The sequence below is a fragment of the Carlito syrichta genome, unplaced genomic scaffold (assembly GCF_000164805.1).
Source record: "Carlito syrichta isolate Samal-C Ts95f unplaced genomic scaffold, Tarsius_syrichta-2.0.1 Scaffold312243, whole genome shotgun sequence".
Classification (NCBI taxonomy): Eukaryota; Metazoa; Chordata; class Mammalia; order Primates; family Tarsiidae; genus Carlito; species Carlito syrichta.
The window spans coordinates 433,456-453,431 of NW_007256339.1; the positions used below are offsets into that span (position 1 = coordinate 433,456).

The window sequence follows — 19,976 nt, forward strand, 5'->3', positions numbered from 1 at the left end:
GACCGGGGAAATATTTGAAGCACTTGCAACTGGATCAGTGGCAGGAGTAATTGGTAATATCTGACAGTTTAAGATGCAGAGTGTGACGGGCTGAATTATGATTCTGCACACACACTGTGTGGGTCCTTCTGCCAGACCCAGTCAGGGGCCCCAGCGCTGTTTACCCAGACAGAGCACTCACTGCCTCTGCCAGAGCTCAAGTGTAGGAACTTTCCACAACAGGGGCTACGCTGGGGGAGCTGAGGCCACAGCAGAGAGCAGGTGGTGTGGGGCGAATCATGTTCCTCTGACTGCTGGTGCTGCCTCTGACCTGCACAGGCTTCGTCCGTGTTCCGGGGCCGCTATGACGTGCAAGTCACTAAACATCGGGGACATGTCAGCTCCTCTGCTGACCTCCAGTGTTCCCACAGACACCGGAGGAGCAACACGAGTGAGGCATGCCAGGAGAAGACATGGGCAGAATCGCACGGCGAGGAAATCCAATCTGGGGAGTGTGTCCTTCACATCCTGGTGTACCACACCCACCACGTGGCTGCTGCTGGTCAGCCAGGGCCACGCCCCATGGGGGCAGGAGCCCAGCCACGGCACTTACACAGGCTGATGTGGTGTCAGGCACACTGACGCCATCTGTCCTCCCCTAGCTCTCTCCTAGGGAGCTGCCTAGAACTCTCTCGACACTTTCTTACTCCCAGAGCACAGGGCTTTGTTCTAGCTTCTCTTTTTTCACCTTACCCCCAGCTCACTTTGTGAAGGAGGGGTTCAAACCAGATGGGCAAAGACAAGAAGAAGGAACCAGCAGGCAGCGAGGCTGATACCGAGTTTGGTTTTTATTGTTACTGTTTGGCTGGGTGCAGAACTATTCTCACCCATCACCACTGGCCACCCTGGCCTTCTGTGAGGAACAGGCAGCAAAGATGGCTCCAGATGGCTCTTAGCTGCCACTTGGGCCTTGGAACTTACAAAATGAGCACAGTGGGTTCCGCCTCCCGACATGAAGTGCAACCTGATTCACAGACTTCACCAGAAGGGCGAGATGGTCACAGCTGAAGGCACTTTAATCAAAGAGCAACCCAGTGCCAGAGTCTGTCTTCCTCTGGTTACTGTGTGCAATCTAGACACCGCTCTGGTGGAGAACCAGCATTGCCAGAAGCTGGGTTAGTGCACTGACTGAGAGGCGTGAGGCCACTCACTGGTAGAACTTCTTGCTGGGGCTGGCAGCGTGGTCAATGAGCAGCTGGCACGGGGTGAACTGATTTCCATAGGCAGCCTCGTACTTCTTGAGCCGGTCCACAACCTTCTGAGCACCATAGAGATCCACGAAGCGGAAAGGCCCTGAGTGGAGAAACAGGACTTTGTTGAAGGAGACAGCAACAGAGCTCTAGGACAGGTGAACTCCTTCCCAGCCTGCAAGACCAACCTCCAAGACAAGGGGGGAAACCGAGCCCAAAGACTGCTCCGATGTCTCCCTCTGCAGGCGTGGCCAAGATCCCTTCCTGCAGGCACATGACAGCCTCATTCACAAATCTTGTCACCAGCCGGTACTGGATGTCTTCGTCAGAGGAGCTGCCAACAGGAAGGGGCATTTAGGGAGAGGAAGGCAGGAGGAAGGCAGTGCACAACATGAAGTGAGGATGGCTGCGGGAGGCTCGGCAGGCCAGTATCGACCCTCCTGAGGAAGACGCGGATGGGGGGGCCAGTCTGTCCCTTGTTAAAGTGGAGTGTTCCCTACTGAGCCCCTAGAACACGGCCTTACACCAAGCAGACAGTATCTGTTGTTTTTTTTTTGAGTTGGAGTCTCACTCTGTCGCCCAGACTGGAGTGCAGTGGCTGCTCCCGGCCACCGCAGCCTCGACCTGCTGGGCTCCGGCGATCCTTCCGCCTCAGCCTTCCGAGTAGCCGGAACCATAGGCGCACAATACCATGCCCGGCTAATTTTTTTTGATTTATTGTAGAGACGAGGTCTTGCCAAGTTGCCCGGGTGGGTTTTGAACTCACTGGCTCAGGCAATCCACTTGCCTCGGCCTCCCAAAGTGCTGGGATTACAGGCTGAGCCACTGAGCCTGGCCAAGAGACAGTATCTCTTGACATAAGAAATAGTCAATTGCACAAATGGTAATAATCTGGGGGGCTGACAGGGAGAATTGTCCTTTCAGCTGCTCCCTGGGACCTTCACAGGGAAGGCTGGAGCAGGAAGGGGCCTTCACCAGACTGGGCATGGTTCTCACCTCAACACCTGGCACAGACTGAGGTGCCATGTGCTAGGGCTTTACCCTGTAAAGCACTATGCTAGCATTGGGAGTGTCCCTTCTGTTCAGATATGGTGGTCATGAAACGGAAGAGGGGCTGAGAAACCCTGGGCTCCCTGAGAAATGTCTGTTTCCAGGTTACTGGCCACTCAAATACACTTACACTTCAGACTTAGGTGGCATCTTCAGACTTGCCAAAATACTATCCATGTCAGAATTCAGATTCTTACTCTTCACACCCTCCTGATAGATGTAAAAGCCCTTCCCAGACTTGCGACCTATAAGAAGAAAAGGGAACATTGCTATTTGTTTGTTCTCAGAACCCTGGCCTGAGAATTTTTGTTTCTGCTGGTCTGCTATAAATCTCTGGCTCTCTTCTGAATTCCTAAATGTGTATACCTAGCTAACCCTAGCAATTTAGTCTTTGCAGAAGAGTTGGCAGAGAGAGAAGAAAGATCTTGTGTTCCTAGAGCTTGGAAATTTGGCAGAGAAAGGTCACCTGGGTGAATTTTAAGTCCAGACATGCAACACCAGGCCCCGGGATTCCCAGGTTGTAATGGTGGTTTTGCTCTTCTGTGGAGAGACAGCCACTTCTCTGTGGACCTCAACTGTGTGCTCTGAATTGTGAGGTTTTACTTTCTTCCCACAGGTGGCCAGACAACATGGTAAAGCCTAGATGCAGAGCCTGCCCCTGCAGTATCATAGATGCAGTAGAGGCCTTAGGCAGGACGAAAACGCCTGTCTATTGGGCACCTTGGACCAGGTAATGGCAGAATCTCAGAAGGGTAGAATGCTGCCTTTTGTCAGTAATCCCTAGGTTCAGCCTAAGAGGAAGTGTTCATGAAATCTTTTTTTTTTTTTTAAAGAGAAGGGGCCTCGCTATGTTGAGGCTGGTCTTGAACTCCTGGATTCAAGTGATCCTTCCGTCTCAGCCTCCCAAGTAGCTGGGACTACGCAAGGTGTACACCACCACACCTGGTTCATGAAATAATTTTTGAAATCCCCAATGACAAGGGCTCTGCGTTTAGAAAACTCCTCCCTCCACATGGGCCTTCTGTAACTCTCTGCTCTCAGGAAACTGCTCAGAACTTTGTAACTAATCATGCTAGTTTTGTTTCCTTGGATTACTCACCCAGGAAGCCCTTGGACACCATCTGTGTCAGGAGCTCCAGGCTTCCACCTCCAAAGCGCTCCCCAAAGGCTTTGCCTAGATCTTCTGCCACATGTTTTGCGACATCTACACCAACTTCATCCACCAGTGTGGCAGCACCCACAGGAAAGCCAAAGCTTGTGGTCAGGGAATCCAGCTTCTTAGGGTCAACTTCTTCCTGATAGGAGGTGAAGCAGGGACCTCAGGGGAAGGCCAGTTTAGATCTCCTAGGGTTTCCTATAATGGCCCCAGACACAGCCTTGTGCAAAACCCACCTCTCTTCTGGGTGTCACCCAGCCAGGCCCAGGTCTAGTCTATTTCATTCAGGGAAGCACAAAGAAGCTTGGGAGCCCACAAGTGTAAAGTTTGAGACTTCTCTAATCTGTAGGGCTTTAACTATTCACTTCCTTCTTGTTTGTATTTTTTTTTTTTAAGTTGAAGTCTCACTCTGTCATCCAGACTGGAGTGCAGTGGCTGCTCCTAGCCCCTGCAACCTCGACCTGCTGGGCTCCGGTGATCCTTCCGTCTCGGCCTTCCAAGTAGCTGGAACTATAGGCGCACGCTACCACGCCCGACTAATTTTTGATTTATTGTAGAGATGAGGTCTTGCCAAGTTGCCCAGGTGGGTCTTGAACCCGCAGCCTCAGGCAATCCACTCACCTCGGCCTCCCAAAGTGCTGGGATTGCAGGCTGAGCCACTGAGCCTGGCTTGTTTGTAGTTTTTTTTTTTTTTTGAGTCAGAGTCTCAATCTGTCACCCAGGCTGGAGTTGAGCGGTACGATCACAGCTACTGCAGCCTAGACCTCCTGGGCTCAAGTGATCATTCTGCCTTAACTTTCCAAGTAGCTGGGACTGCAGTCATGTGCCACCATGCCTGGCTAATTTTTTGGTTTACTGTAGAGACAAGGTCTTGCCAAGTTGCCCAGGCTGTTCTTGAACCCCTGGATTCAGGCAATCCTCTTGCCTCTGCCTCCCAAAGTGCTGGGAATACAGATGTGAGCCACTGCAGCTGACCTTCTAATTTGAATTTCTGAATCTCAGTAATAAAGTGATTCCATAACAGACAGGGCTGAGTGTGTCACGACCGACAGGAAAAATATTATCAAAAAGTAGTGCTGGAGAGCCCCAAGACCCCCGAGTCAGGGTGAGTGCCCCATGGGGAGGGTCCCCCTCCTTTCCTGCCAGAATGACTTGGATGGCCACTGGAGGGGTCTGTGTGCTGCAGAAGCAGATGCAGCACCAGATGGACCAAGCGGGCCCTGTTCTGGATGGTCCCTGCCTCCCAGGGGTGCAGAAACAGCATATAAGGCATGTTGGGAGGCCTGGGGCTTGACAGAGTAGTGAGGAGCAGAGTTATAGCTCTGCCCCGTGAGTGCAGTATGACCCCCTGCTTCCCACGGTTGCACACACACGAAGAGCACAAGGGACCTTTCTGGACAACAGTCAGGAGTTGGTGTATCAGAAGGAAACCTGTTTCTTATCTCGACTTTATCAGTTTAGAGTGACTGAAGGAATGGAAGATGCCTCACATGCTCCAGAGAGCAATACCAACCTGGAGGATTCGGATGACTTCAGACATCATGGGTGCGAGACACCTGGTGGTGTAGAAGCCAGGTCCATCCTGCCAAGGGAGAGAACACGAGCTCACTGGCCCCTGCTGCTGGAACTACCTGAGTTTGCAACAGTCTCCCTTTCCCAGGGTCACTTCAAAGTCATTTTACAATTTAAGGTAGTTTAACGTCTCAATCAGAATCCTTAAAATTAAACTGCAGTGAAAGCCAAACAAGGGGTAGCCTAGCTTGAATCAAGCAGCACAACATATCATTTCATGGTCACTTTCAGGGTCTGGAAAAGCTGTCACATCCCAGACACTCCCCACTCCTACTTGGACTCAGAGGGACATAGTTAATACCACTGTCCACCCTGGAAACCACCCAAGATAAAATATTATTGGAAGCTGGTATATTTGCTCCCAATAAAGACCAAAAAAAAATCTCAAATTGCTGGGATTATAAATAACAACAAAAAAGACTGGAGATAAAAAAAAAGTGTCTTCTTAGACCTTTTAAAAATATGCCACTGTGTTACACAGCCCCTTACCTTAACCACAATGATGACCTTCCCCTGCTTGAGGCCTATGGCTACAGCTGAGGCAGTTGTGTCCTTGGAAGTTTTCTGGGTTGTGATAATCTCCAGTAGCTGCATCTTGTCCACAGGAGAGAAGTAGTGCATGCCAATCACCTGGCAAGGGAACCAAAAGCCAATAGCTGAAGAATGCTGGGAGGGAACCTAGCAACATTCCTCTTCTGCTAGGAAAACACTGGAGGGAAAGGTGGCTTTTTTTTTCCTCATTAAACTTTGTTTTAATGGGTCTCAAAATTCTGTGACCGATTTTTGATCAAGTTGTTTCCATTAAAAAATATTGATTTCAAAAACTAAAAACTTAAAACTGCCACATTCAAAAACAAAAACAAAAACAACAAAATGGTTCACAAAACATTCTCCTTTCCTTCTGAAAGGTTTACGATGCATTATCATTAACCAGTCTTTTACTATTAAACTTCAATGGCCAATTGAAACAAACAGTTCTGAGACCGTTCTTCCACCACTGATTAAGACTAGGGTGGCAGGTACTGGGGATAATATTCATTTAGCCTTCTGAGCTTTCTGGGCAGACTTGGTGACCTTGCCAGCTCCAGCAGCCTTCTTGTCCACTGCTTTGATGACACCCACAGCAACTGTCTGCCTCATATCATGGATGGCAAAATGACTCAGGGGAGGATAGTCAGAGAAGCTCTCCACACACATGGGCTTGCCAGGAACCATATCAACGATGGCATCACCAGACTTCAAGAATTTAGGGCCATCTTCCAGCTTCTTATCAGAACAGCGATCGATCTTTTCCTTCAGCTCAGCAGACTTGCATGCAATGTGAGCCGTGTGACAATCCAGTACAGGGGCATAGCCAGCACCGATTTGGCCTGGATGGTGGTTGTGATACAGGAACACTGCCTGATACAGTCAAGTAGTTTGGTTCCATCATTCTTTGATAAGAGTTCAGTTTGTTCAGGATGAGTATACTGGAATCTTCCTCTTCCGTTTGCTTCTAAGGCTTCCATTAAGGACATCTCATCCTACCAACAGTCAGTCCAAAATCACAGCTAAAGGCCAAACCGGATTTATTGGGGAAGGATGGATGAAGCCTCCACTTATATATTATTTATTTATTTTTTTTGAGTTGCAGTCTCACTCTGTTACCCAGGCTGGAGTGCAGTGGCTACACCCCAGTGTCAACTGCTGGGTTCACACGATCCTTCCTCCTCAGCCTTCCAAGTAGCTAGAACTACAGGTACACGCTACCACACCCGCTAATTTTTTGACTTATTGTAGAGAAGAGGTCTCGCCAAGTTGCCCAGGCTGGTCTCAAACCCGTGGGCTCAGGCAATCCTCTCACATCAGCCTCCCAATGGCTGGGATTATAGGCGTGAGCCACCGCGCTCAGTTCCACTTATATTAATGATGCTGATGGTTTAGGTGAGGAACCATTTTGTGGGGGAGGGACAGGGAGAAGAATTAGTTAATATACTGGACTGTCAGAGATGTATTTGCATTTTACACAGATGGGTCTCATCACCAGGACTAGGTCTAATAATACTCCTCAACAATCAAATGGGCTCACAAGACTTATTAAACCAGTGATTCTCAAAATGTCATACCCAGACCCAGCAGCATTCGCAATGCCTGGGAATGTATAAACTGTAAATTCTCAGGCCTACCCTAGACCTGCTGAATCAGAAGCTCCACGGGTGGCACCCAGATCTGTGTTTTAATAAGCCCTCTCAGTGATTCTAAAGAGTGCTAAAGTTTGAGAACCTCCTTGTTTATTTACTTATTTTTTTGAGTTGGGTCTCACACTGTTGTCCAGGCTGTAGTGCAGCAGCACAATCATGGCTCCCTGCAGCTTCAACCTCCTGGGCTCAGTTGATCCTTCTGCCTTAGTCTCCTGAGTTACTGGACTATACTCATGCGCTGCCACTCTCAGCTAATTTTTAATGTTTTTTTTTTGTAGAGACAAGGTCTCACTACATTGCTCAGGCTGGTCTCAAACTCTTGGGCTCAAGCAGTCCTCCCACTTTGGCCTCCCAAAATGTGGGGATTACAGGTGTGAGCCACTGTGCCTGAACTAAACTAACAATTATGTATCTTCACAATAGAATCGTGAAATTTTATTAATTTATAGTTTTGTCTTCTCCCTCTACTTCAGTTATAAGGTATTAATTAGTAATATCTACAATTCATTGACTGCTTACTATATACCTTTTAAAAATACATTTATCATTTATTCCTTACATTGAATACATTACAACCCTGTGAACTGGTCAGCCTAATTATCTAGATAGGGAAAACAGCATCAAGAAGTTAGTAGCTCAGAGTCAGTCAGCAAATGGCAGAGTGGAATTGCACCATAGGTCTGCCTATCTCCAAGGCCTGGCCATTTACTATTATGTAATATACAGATCAATTAAATGTAATGTAAATATACTAATCCAAAAGTTGTTTCTAACCCCTACACTGTTCTTTTTCTTATATCTAAAATGCTTAAGACATGATTCAGAATCAGTACTCCTGAGTAAAAGGAATGAGCCTTTATTGATGTATAATATTCAATAAAATGCACAGATCTTGAACTGTTCATTCAGTTCGATGAATTCTGACGACTGTATACACACCCATGTAAAATATTACCCCCAGCAAAATATTTTGACATCACCCAGAAAGTTGTGCCAAAGGTGACCAACATCCTGGGTAGTTGGGGCTTTTCCAGTTGTAGCATTGAGGAGCCCGTGTCCCAGGAAAGCCTTGAGCCCTGGGCAAACCGAGACTGCTGGGCATCCTACTTGTGCCCTTTTGGCCTTACTTTTACATGAACGACATAAGACAAGCAGGTCAGCAGAGATGCCAAGTGTGATGGCTGCTCCACTCTACTGGGGGACAGGTGAGCAGCAAATGAACAGCAGTGGAATCTCTTTTACCAAGCTGAAATGCTGCACAGGTCCAGCTGTAAACTCTATCAGTGATGGCACTGTGTGTCTTCCCTCATGGTCAGACTCTCCGTTGCCATCTCTCCCTCTGACCTGTCTCCTGCCATCACTGAGCCTGTCTGACAAGCCCCACATCACTTCTCATCTGCTGTGTGCTAGGAAGCTAGACTACCCTGCATATGCAAGCCAGGAGAGGATGAATACACAGGTTTTCGCATTTTAGTACACAGACTGCCCTAACAATTCCAGCTGCTTAAAGGGCTTCTGTAATTCCTGCCTACCTTTGGCTAGTTCTGGTTAGCTGAAGCTAACTGGTATCCTCTAGAGAAGTGAGGTGTTTTATTTCTCCTCAAATGAGTTCACTTTCCCTTCATTATTCTGGTTAAGAGCAAAACTAAATTTCTAGGCATTCTAAACACTAAAAAGGCTTCTACACCCACCTTTCCTCATCCTGGGGAGAAGGAGTGAGCGAAGCCATGGGTGGACACACCCCACCATGCCTGCTGACCCTCCCAGTCCTGGGTCTGGAGTTGGAACCAAACCTGTCCTAACCAGTCATGAACTCTGCTCTGTAGCTGAGCTGATATTCTGGGACATCTTTTTTGGATGCTCCTGAATGGGATCTTTTTGGGGCCTATCTCTCAGTGCCTAATTGTGAGATAAAGGTAGGCTTTCTAACCCAAACCCGAAAAATAATACCCAACAAGGATGCAAACCACCTATCAGAGGGTATCTTAGCTGTACTTAATGTATTCCTGCATCTCACACTGGTCATGGGATTAGCTTTTATGTGCCCAGTTTTGGGAACCACCCTATCCTTCATAATCCACACCAGTCCCTTCTCTACTCAAGTTCTAAGTCTTTATCAGCGAGCCTGAAGCAGTAAAACACTTTAGGGATGCTTGTGTTCAGAGTTTACCTTTTCAGGTCTTTTGCTGACAGCAGCAATTTCACTGATTGGGAGCGCAGATGTGTTACTGGCAAAGACACAGTGATCTGGAATCACCTGCAGGGAAAAGCATTTATGAGTGTCATGTAGGTCTGAGAGAGGACTAGAGGCCATGCAAGGCTAATGAGTGACACCTGGCCCAGCCCACTCCTTCACCCACAACTGCTCAGACAGTAGATATTGCTCACCTGGACACTTACGGCTCACCTAGGGGTGTTTGTGTTGGGGAATATGTTGTTGACTTTGCTCTCTTCCCCACCTAATCCTGACCTGGAGCCATCTCATCAGTTGGGTCAACAAGTCTCCTTAGACAAACTCTGAAAACATGGCTTTGAATCACCTTTCATTCAAGACCCAGTCTGGGTGTCAACCTCTCTTGTTTGGATCTGCCCTCAAGTCTGAAAGCTTATGAATTCTCCCCCACACTCCCTGCCCTTCACTTTTGTGAGAACAAGCCATAATGTGCAAGCCTATCTCATTTTACATATGTGTAACTAAAAAACAGTATAACACTATAATTATATCACGGTACATGAATACAATGAACTATTAGCTTTATCAAACTGGAGAAGTCTTTAATGCAGACTGTCTCAGCATTCGGGCCATGATCCTAACTCATTCGTGTTTTTATTCAGATGACTGGATGAAAAATGGGGAAAGAACACCTGCCAAATTTGTGCAAATCTGGGATAGACAGAATCATAATACAGAGAGGAGAGTCAAGGTTGAAGATACATTTAACACACTGAAAGCTGAGAATAAAGTAAGATAAACCACAATGGAGACAAAGGTGAAGTACTACATTGAGATTTTAAAAAACGGAAAGAAAAGAACTATATGGGGACATGATAGATAAGACCTGGCTTGGCAGTATTTGAGACAAAGACCCCGTGATTTTAGTTCATCAAAAGTGGCATGTGAGTCGACAGTATAGCATGACTGTAAGAAAGCGGACACAGTCCCAGGCTGCTTTATTAGTGGTGGCATCTAAAGTTGGTGGTAAAATCCTCTATGAGGGGCAAACGAATGTCTCCAAAGATGGCTGGCAATAATTCTCCTCCTGCGAGGTCACACATGTCTTTCCTCCCATCAAGAGGTGGAATTCATTTCCCTTTTCCTTGAATCTGGGCTGGCCTTGTGTCTTGTTTTTATCAACAAAAATGCAGCAGAAGTGCCCCTGCCAGTTCTGGTGGCTTCTGCTCTCTTGGAAGCCAGCAGCCATGCTGTAGAGAACCTCTAGGCGAGGTCAGGCCACAAGAAGAGGGAGACCACGTAAGGGAAGCACTGGCGCCCCAACCAAGCTTCCAGCTGAATGCAGTCCCCTGAGTGACCCCAGCCCTGAAACCAATGGAGTTATGGACCAGCCGTCTTGGCAGAGCCCTGCCCAAATCACAGAATTGTGAAAAGATAGTTTTTTTAAGCCATCATATTCTGTGGAGGTTTGTTATCCAGCAACAGAACATTGAGACAGGATGAGGTTACTAAAAAGGACAACCATGGCGGTACAGGGTCTAGACTCAGAGTTTCAGGAAGAATGTCAAAGGAATGGATCTTGTTTAGTTCTATGAAGAATAACTATCAGTAGATTCAGCCCTAACATTTTCTTTTCTTTATTTTGAGTTGGAGTTTCACTCCGTCGCCCAGACTCCGGCGATCCTTCTGCTTCAGCCTTCTGAGTAGCTGGAACTACAGGCGCGCTACCACGCCTGGCTCATTTTTTGATTTTTATTGTAGAGACGAGATCTCGCCAAGTTGCCCAGGCAGGTCTCGAACCCGTGGACTCAGGCAATTCACTTACCTCGGCCTCCCAAAGCGTGGGATTACAGGCTGAGCCACCGAGCCCGGCCATCAGCCCTAACATTTTCATATAAAGAAAGCAAAGGTCAGTTGGGAGGATGGACTTGACACCACCCATGAGGCCCTCTGCCTAAAATTCTTCATTGTTTTCCAGACTTTCTGAAGAGCTTCTCTGAGTATCTCCCACCTTAGATGATTTCATTAACTAGGGTACCTGATGTTATATAAATAACCGTAATATACATAACATTTTGGCTTTTACTTGTATTAATAAACTTTCTACCCAAAGCTGGGATCTCTTCTCTTACTATCTGCTAAACACCGATGACTCCTTGAGCAGCATTCTTTGTCTCTACTTGCTTATACACCCTAGTTTCTGTCCCTCTGTGAACAGCAGGATCACATCCAACCCCTGGTCTTTGCCTTCTCCTTATCTCCCAGGCTCTGTCCCATCTCTTTTCTCCCTTAAGCTTGTAGTTGATTTGTTTCCAGTCTGCTCTTCTCTTGATATGATTCCTCTTCTTTTTCTTTTATTTGACCACTGGCTTCCCAACTGCTCAAACTAACCAACTTTTCTCCATTCTGGTACTCCCAAATCCAGATTTTCCAAAAGCAAATCTGTATCCTAGGTGGGGAATGCTCTTCTCTCCACCATGGCTGCATCTGCTTTTGATGTTCCAAGAATCTACCTACCCCTGGCTGAACGGTGCCCTCAAAGCCTTGGGAACATCACTTAAATCTCTACGCGGAAATGCCATCTAGCCCAAGTCTATCAAGTGCTTCTAGATTCCTCCCTAGGTTAAATCTCACATTACACGCTGTCTAAAGAAAAGATTTTGGAATGTACAAGTGGAATTGTCCCCAGCAGAGTTGTCTTTAGTTCTTAAAGTCTTTAGTGGAGCAGGGACTGTCCTGTCCCCACCTGGAAGGGTACCTTAGAAGGACTGCTTGCTTCACACCCTTCTGCTCCAGATGCCCAGCACGTTGCCAGGCCAGCACCATTTCATGTACCTCACTTGGTAACCCGCCTCCTATTATCTATCTGCAGGCGGGTCAGGCTTGGTCCTACCTCACACCTGGAGTATTGCTGTGTCTCCTTGCTCTTCTACCACCCACTCCAAGTACTCATCCTGCCCATGCCATCCCATCTCAAGAGTGGATGATGTAGAGCATCTGGGAGCTGGACCAGAGCAGCCATTCCACAGAACAAGCATCTGGAGAAGCTGCTTCTTCCTATTTCCTTTGCTGTCTAGACCTGAAGAGGTTTGGTTATGGTCTGCAGCCAACCCAAAGACTCTCAAGACACCTGGCTGTACTTCATGAGGTTAGCTGTAGGCTTGGGTGACTGAACTCCCACATGAATAAGACTTAAGGTAATAAGCTACTTGATTTTCTTCCTGTAGGATTTGGATCTGACCTTTATAGCATATTCAGTGTGCAAGAGTTCACATTAACACTCATGCTTGAAAATAAAGCGTTCTGTTAGAATTTCCTATAATTCCTTTAAAAAAAACTCATCTCGGTGTCCTCCACTCACTACACTAGGAGTCAAGTTCAACAGCCCCATGCTTACCGCTTCAACTTCCTTCAGCACTCTGTGTTTAAGACTAAGGTCTTCGAAGACAGCTTCAATCACCATGTCGGCCTTTTCAAAACCTTGGTAATCTAGCTGCCCGGTCAAGTTGCTGAAGATGGCGTCCCTTTCAAATGATGTTAGAGCTTTCTTCTTCACTTTATCATTCAATCTAGGAAAAAACATTCCTAGTCAGAAGGGAAGAAAAGGAAACTAACACTTATTGTTTGTCCATAGGCCAGACAGTGAGGTAGTTATTATATTACTCCCACTTTGAGGGAACTGAGTTGTCCCAGAGGCTCAGAGGGACTTGTGGTCAAACAGCTTGTTTTTTTTTTTTTTTTTTTTTTTTTTGAGTTGGAGTCTCACTCTGTCGTCCAGGCTGGAGTGCAGTGGCATGTTCACAGCCACCCCAGTGTCGACCTGCTGGGCTCCAGTGATCCTTCTGCCTCAGCCTTCCATGTAGCTGGAACTATAGGTGTGCACTACCATGCCTGGCTAATTTTTTGATTTATTGTAGAGAAAAGATCTCACCATGTTCTGCTCTCTAACCAGTGGGCTCAGGCAATCCCCTCACCTAGGCCTCCCAGAATGCTGGCATTTCAGGCTTGAACCATCGCACCCGGTTGGTCAAACAGCTTGTTAAGGGAGGGAGCTAGCATTCAGAGACAAGTTGACCCCAAGTGTACAATCTTTCTACCACAGAATGCCTCTAAATGTCCAACTCACAGAAACTGTATCACTCATAAATCAGTTCAACTGGTCAAAGAGGAGTTTGAAGGGGCCCCCAAAAAACCCAGAATTATGTTTTAGAGGCTGAGCGCTTTGTAGTAACAGGCTTTCCTCATTAAGTAAGTGTTCTAGGAACCCATCAGCATTTGTGTGCCAGCTAGCACTGTTGTGAGAGGTTGTGTTTGGCTTCAGTGAATGTTTTCTTTGAGATTGTTTCAATGGCTTTCACATTTTATGATGGGTGATTTACGAGTGCACCTGCCCATACTGCACTGAGTGTTCAGCAGTTTCTGACCAGAGATGGCATGACCTCTGTGCCCCACCATCCCTATTCACCTGATCTCAACATGAGTGACCTTTTTTTGTTTCCCTGATGAAAAAAGTCCTCAAAGGGAAATGTTTTGTCAGTGCGGAATAGTTAAAACAAAAAATGGCAGAAGCACTAAAAGGCATCGAGATTGACAAGTTTAAAAACTGTTATGAGCAGTGGAAAAAAGCATCTTGATCAGTGTACTGCATCAAATGGAGAGTACTTGGAAGGTGACCGAAGTTTAAATATGTAAGAATAGGCTGGGCTCGGTGGCTCTGCCTGTAATCCCAGCACTTTGGGAGGCCGAGGTGAGTGGATTGCCTGAGCCCGCGGGTTCGAGACCCGCCTGGGCAACTTGACGAGACCTCATCTCTACAATAAATCAAAAATTAGCTGGGCATGGTAGCACACGCCTGTAGTTCCAGTTACTTGGAAGGCTGAGGCGGAAGGATCACTGGAGCCCAGCAGGTCGAGGCTGCAGTGGCCAGGAGTGGCTGCTGCACTCTACTCTGAGTGACAGAGTGAGACTCCAACTCAAAAAACAACAACAACAAAAAAACCATGTAAGAATAAATACATAATTTTTATAAATAAATTCTGGGTTTTTTTGGGGGGAGTCCCCCCTGGTAAATAACATGAATACCAGAATGGCAAAACCAAAGAGCAGCTCTGGTAATTCTCTGCCTACAATGAGGGAGCAGCCGAGCGTGTCCTAGACCACATGGTTCATGGTTTTCTACCTGCTTACACATCAGTTTATGCTATTCTGTAATTGTAATCTTCTAGAAGACAGAGACCAAGCATTATTTCTTACATTCGCAATCCACTTCCTACTCAACACTTAGTGGCACAATAAATTGATTATATAAAATACTAACTCAAGGTTTCTTCTTTCCCACAGGGAGCTAAAAAGGATTCCTGCTACTCAGATATTTAACTGATTATTCTTTATTGCTAAGAAAACAGGTTCTTTTAGGTTCAACCTGACCACACTTTCAGAATAAATTACTTAGTTTTCCTTTGAGGATAGCATGAAGCTAAGCTCCATTCACTGATTTCCTTAACCAAGAGTAAAAATAAAGCCAAATGTGTAAAGGAATACTCAAATAAGATCTAAAAAGTATGAGCTCAAACCTTTCAGTTTCAGACACCCATGAGAGTAGTCACCAAAGATACTTGCTGGAGTTCAAAATATTATTAGTTGCTATAATTCAAATGCCCGTTGAAACCATTTCCAGGAGAGGACAGGAAATATCATGCCCCAAGTCAACAGGTATGGTGAGCAGCACTCGGCAGAACCAGATGTTTCTAAGACAAAAAGGAATGGCTAGGATGGCTGTATCCAAAGGAGATCAAGGGAGGAAGCGATTCTAGAGCAAAAGTTTCTTATTTTGGTGACTGTATGAAATGCTGTTTGGGATGTTTGGAAGCCAGTTTCAGGGCAATGCTGCTATCCAGCAAGTGCCATTTTTTGGTCAGAATCTTCTATGACAGCTCCTTGTTATCTTACAACAATCTGCCAGGTCCTGGTTAGCATCAAGGTAGCAATATATGAGCTTCTCTGCAGAAAAGGGATAACGACATGCTTAAGCTACATAATCCATTTAAGAAACAAAAAAAAAGCGCACTCAGCTAAAAGTCATGCAGGATGGTCTAAGTGCAGCCAGCTTGTCCATTAAGTTTGAATATAAAACTGCACTGAAACCAATCGCAGTATGGCCAAGCTGCTGCTCCATCTTTTCCCTCTGCAAAACACCTAGAATATATGTGGGGTGAGAGGGCAGGGGAGGAGGGAGAATAACATTCCCCTTTTATTAATTCAGAGGTAAGACAGAGACGGTCTGTAAAGACTCAGACATCGTGAACTAATCTGTTCACTGCTTCCCTCTGTAATGCCAGTCAGGAAATACGTGGTTCGAGTTCTGATCCCAGCCATGCCCTCATGCTGCAGTTACTGCACAATTCCTCGCATCCCAACATGTCCTCTCAATAGGGACAGAGTCACGCTGTTTAATAATCCATGATACAGCAATTACATGCGAACTATAGCAAAATCCATAGACCTGAGAATTTCTAGCCTGATACTAAAGCATAAATTAAATGGCATTTACAAATACCCACTAGAGGCTGGAGTAGTGGCTCACCTCTGTAATCTCAGCACTCTGGGAGGCCAAGGTAGGAGAATCACTTGAGGCCAGGAGCTTAAGACCAGCCCGGGCAATATAATGAGACCTTGTCTCTACAAAAAATAAAAAATTAGCTGGGTGTGAGGGTGCACGTCTGCAGTTCCAGCTACTCATGAGGCTGAGACAGGACGAGCTGAGTCTAGGAGATCGAGGCTGCGGTGAGCTACGATCATGTCACTGCACTCTAGCCTGGGCAACAGAGTGAGATCCTGTCTCAGAGGGAATCAGTGAACGGATTAGTCTATGATGTCAGTCTTTACAGACCGTCTCTGTCTTACCTCTGAATTAATAAAAGGGGAATGCTATTCTCCCTCCTCCCCTGCTTTCTCACCCCACATATATTCTAGGTGTTTTGCAGAGGGAAAAGATGGAGCAGCAGCTTGGCCATACTGGGGTTGGTTTCAGTGCAGTTTTATGCTCAAACTTAAAGGACAAGGTTTTCGCTTTTGCACTCAAAGACTACAGACTCCAATGCTGTTAATGGTCTATAATCTATATAACAAAATGAAGTGAAAGAAGGAATTAGCATTTCTAAAAATTAAGAAACCTGACTTCACTATGTACTAGTACTCATTATGTTCAGGAAAAAGGAATCTATAATGGCGAAACAACAACAGTCAAAAACAAACCCCCAAGAAACAAAAAAACACTGTAACTCCTGGCAGAGGCAGGAGAAGCTTACCCTTTGAACACTTGCTGTTGTCCTCGGCCAAGTCCAGGTAGTGTAGCATCTTTAAGAATAGTCTTTAGCCCCTTATCTACAGAGACTTGGGCGATGCCTGCTCCCATCAGTCCTGCACCAAGAATAGCTAGATTTCTGAAAGAAAAGAACAAAGTGGCTTTTGGTAAACAATTTTTACTTATTTCAGTAAAAGCGGAAGACTAGTTGATTTATCATCCAATAAATCAACTAAACCAGGCACTATAAGGTGTTTCAAGTAATTTTTAATCTATTAAAAATATAACTTTAATAAATGATTGATTTCTAAAGTTAAATGCAAAAATTGGCTGGGTGTGGTGCCTCATGTCTGTAATCTCAGCACTTTGGGAGGCCGAGTAGGAGGACTGCTTGAGCCCAGGAATTCAAGACCAGCCTAGGTGACATAGTGAGACCCTGTCCCTACAAAAATAAAAAAATTAGCCAGGGGTGGTAGAATGCACCATATTCCCAGTTACATGGGAGGCTGAGGAAGGAGGAGCACCTAAGCCCAGGAGGTCAAGGCTGCAGTGAGCTGTGATCATACCACTGCACTCCAGCCTGGGAGACAGGGTGAAACTCTGACTCAAAATAAAAATAAATAAATAAATAAATAAAATAAAAATACCAAAACCCATTGGGTCTAAAATAATTGGTCTGCTAAGAAGATAGATAATAATCTTCAATTGTGCCTGGAGATTACTGAAAACAAAACAACCCAGTTTATGTTTCAGTCAACACAAGTATTTGTGTCTTCTGCACAAAAGCCAACTTGTAGATATGCCTAAAGACCATCCTCTCTCCTTCTTTGTTAACTCCTTATTTGTCAGTGATTTTACCATTTTCCAGTCACCTTTAATTTCTCCTGAAATCTGTGCCATTATTCCCCACTACCTGCGTTACCTTAGGAGTCTCCTCGATGGTCTTTTTGCTTCCAGATCTTAACCCTCCCTCACGTCTAAACATGCACATCTTTGCCTTTTTCACACCTGAATTCTTCTTGAACTTGTCAGGACCACTTGACTTATCCCATAGTATTCTAAAATAGCTTTATACCTATTTTTTGTATGTGCCTTTAATTAAATTATAAGCTTTCTGAGGACCAGAGACTATATTTGATTATTCTTTTTAGTTTCCCATAATTCTAGAACAATATGCTATATTCCCATAAGTAACTAAAACAATCTTTTTGGAATCACTTCCTTCATAAAAGCAGCTCAAGTTTATAGCACTGTAGACTTAAATTAGAGCTGTAATGTGGGATAAAGTTTTACTCCTAACCATTCTGATTATAAAGTTCAAAAATCATATTCAAGTCCTGAAAAGGAAATTTAACTTAAAGTTCCTGGAGCAGTTTCCATATGCAACTTTGTAATAATACAAATATTTATATGATGAATGTTAATTGGAGGACAAGGGCTGAGAAACAAAGAATAGAGACTGAAAACAAGACTGATACATTTACTGCACAAAAATTAAAAATTTCTGTTTGACCAGTGACCTCACAAAATTGAGACAACCACAGAATGGGGAGAAATTTGTGACACATAAGATAGATGAAGGATTACTACTAGAGAAGTAGGAAGAACATGCACATATCAATTTAAAAAGATAACCTAATTAAATGGGCAAAGGATATAAAGCAATTCAAAAAGAAGAAAACAAATGGTCAATAAAGATATTCCACTTCCCTAGTAATCTGGGAAATGCAAATTATAATGAGATATTTTTTCCTCATCAATTGGCAAAAATTTTAAGGTATTGGTGAGGATGTACAAAAAGTGGTTATTTCATGCATGCTTGATGGGAGTATATGTTGCCCTACTTTGGAGGGCAGATTTGTTAACACCAAAGACTGCATACTCTGTGACCCCGTAATTCTGCTTCTCATTTTCCACTTTACAGAAATACATTATACACAACATGACAAGCTGAGATGAACAGTTGTATATCTGAAACCTGGAAAAAGTCATCAATCTATCTATAGGGAATTAAAAAGAATGAGTGAACTGATATGTACTAATCTACATAGCTCCCTACACTGAGTGAAAGTGCAAGTTATAGGATTCATAGAGGATTCTTTTTGTGTTCAAACATTCCAATCATAAACACAAAACAAAGTCATTGAGTATTTAATCTTATTTAAAATAGTTATTTTTTACAAAGGAGAATATGAACGTACTATGTGTTTTTTTCCCAGTGGGGTGCCATTTACTGGAATATTGGCTTTAACTTAATAGAATAATAGTAAAATCTAGAAGTAGTATGTTTAAAGCTTTTTTTGGCATAACACAACCCACAGCTAAAACATCATTCAGATTCAGCAATCCCACCACTGGGTATCTACCTACAGGAAAAGAAATCATTATATCAAAAAGATACCTGCACTCATATGTTTATCTCAGCACTATTCATAATAGCAAAGATTTAGAATCAACCTAAATGTCTATCAACAGGACTGGATAAAGCAAATGTGGTATACGTGCACGATGGAATATTATTCAGCCATAAAATAGAATGAAATCATGTCTTTTGCAGCAACACAAATACAACTGGAGGCTATTATTTATTTATTTTTTTTGAGTTGGAGTCTCACTCTGTTGCCCAGACTGGAGTGCAGTGGCCGCTTCCAGCCACTGCAGCCTCGACCTGCTGGGCTCCGGCGATCCTTCTGCCTCAGCCTTCCATGTAGCTGAAACTACAGGCACATGCCGCCATGTCTGGCTAATTTTTTTTTTCTTGCCAAGTTGCTCAGGTGGGTCTCGAACTTGCGGGCTCAGACAATTCACTCACCTCGGCCTCCCAAAGTGTGGGATTACAGGCTGAGACACCGAGCCCGGCTGGAGGCCATTATCTTAAGTGAAACAACTCAGACACAGAAAGACAAATATCGCATGTTTTCACTCATAAGTGGGAGCTAAATAATGTACACTTGAAAGCAGATGTTGAATGACAGACAGTGGGGACTCGGAGGGGTAGGGGTGTGGGAGGGGAGTGAATGATGGGAGGTTGCTTGGTGGGTACAATGTGGGTTACTCCAGTGATGGATGCAGTGAAGGCTCTGGCTTCACCACAATGCAATAGATTCATGCAGCAAGACTGTTCTTGTACCCCATAAGTATATAAAAATAAAGTACAATAATCCCCAAAACAAAATCATTCATTTCTTAACTGTTATACTCTGCTTTTTAACACAATTTTAATTACGGCTTTAGAGTTGCTTAGTGTTTGTCTGTAACAGCACAGAGTTAAACTTAACACACTTCACACAATCTTTTTTTTTTTTTTTTTTTT

General features: G+C 44.8%; 1 protein-coding gene across 3 annotated transcripts in view; it reads right to left on the reverse strand.

Annotated features, from left to right (window-relative positions):
* Positions 1-807: 807 nt before the first annotated feature.
* The window catches only part of HADHA (hydroxyacyl-CoA dehydrogenase/3-ketoacyl-CoA thiolase/enoyl-CoA hydratase (trifunctional protein), alpha subunit), a 59,581-nt gene continuing 40,412 nt past the window's right edge, over positions 808-19,976 (reverse strand). For 2 of the 3 annotated variants that reach the window (XM_008069864.2, XM_021718495.1), the window contains 9 exons: positions 16,668-16,802; positions 12,758-12,929; positions 9,358-9,444; positions 5,497-5,637; positions 4,949-5,017; positions 3,379-3,574; positions 2,410-2,524; positions 1,418-1,563; positions 808-1,332 (listed from right to left, as the gene is read on the reverse strand). In XM_008069864.2, coding sequence (XP_008068055.1) covers positions 1,187-1,332; positions 1,418-1,563; positions 2,410-2,524; positions 3,379-3,574; positions 4,949-5,017; positions 5,497-5,637; positions 9,358-9,444; positions 12,758-12,929; positions 16,668-16,802 — 1,207 coding nt within the window. In that variant the 3' untranslated portion in view covers positions 808-1,186. Of the gene's footprint in view, positions 1,564-2,409; positions 2,525-3,378; positions 3,575-4,948; positions 5,018-5,496; positions 5,638-9,357; positions 9,445-12,757; positions 12,930-16,667; positions 16,803-19,976 lie in introns of all 3 variants that reach the window. The other variant, XM_021718494.1, reaches the window with a different exon arrangement.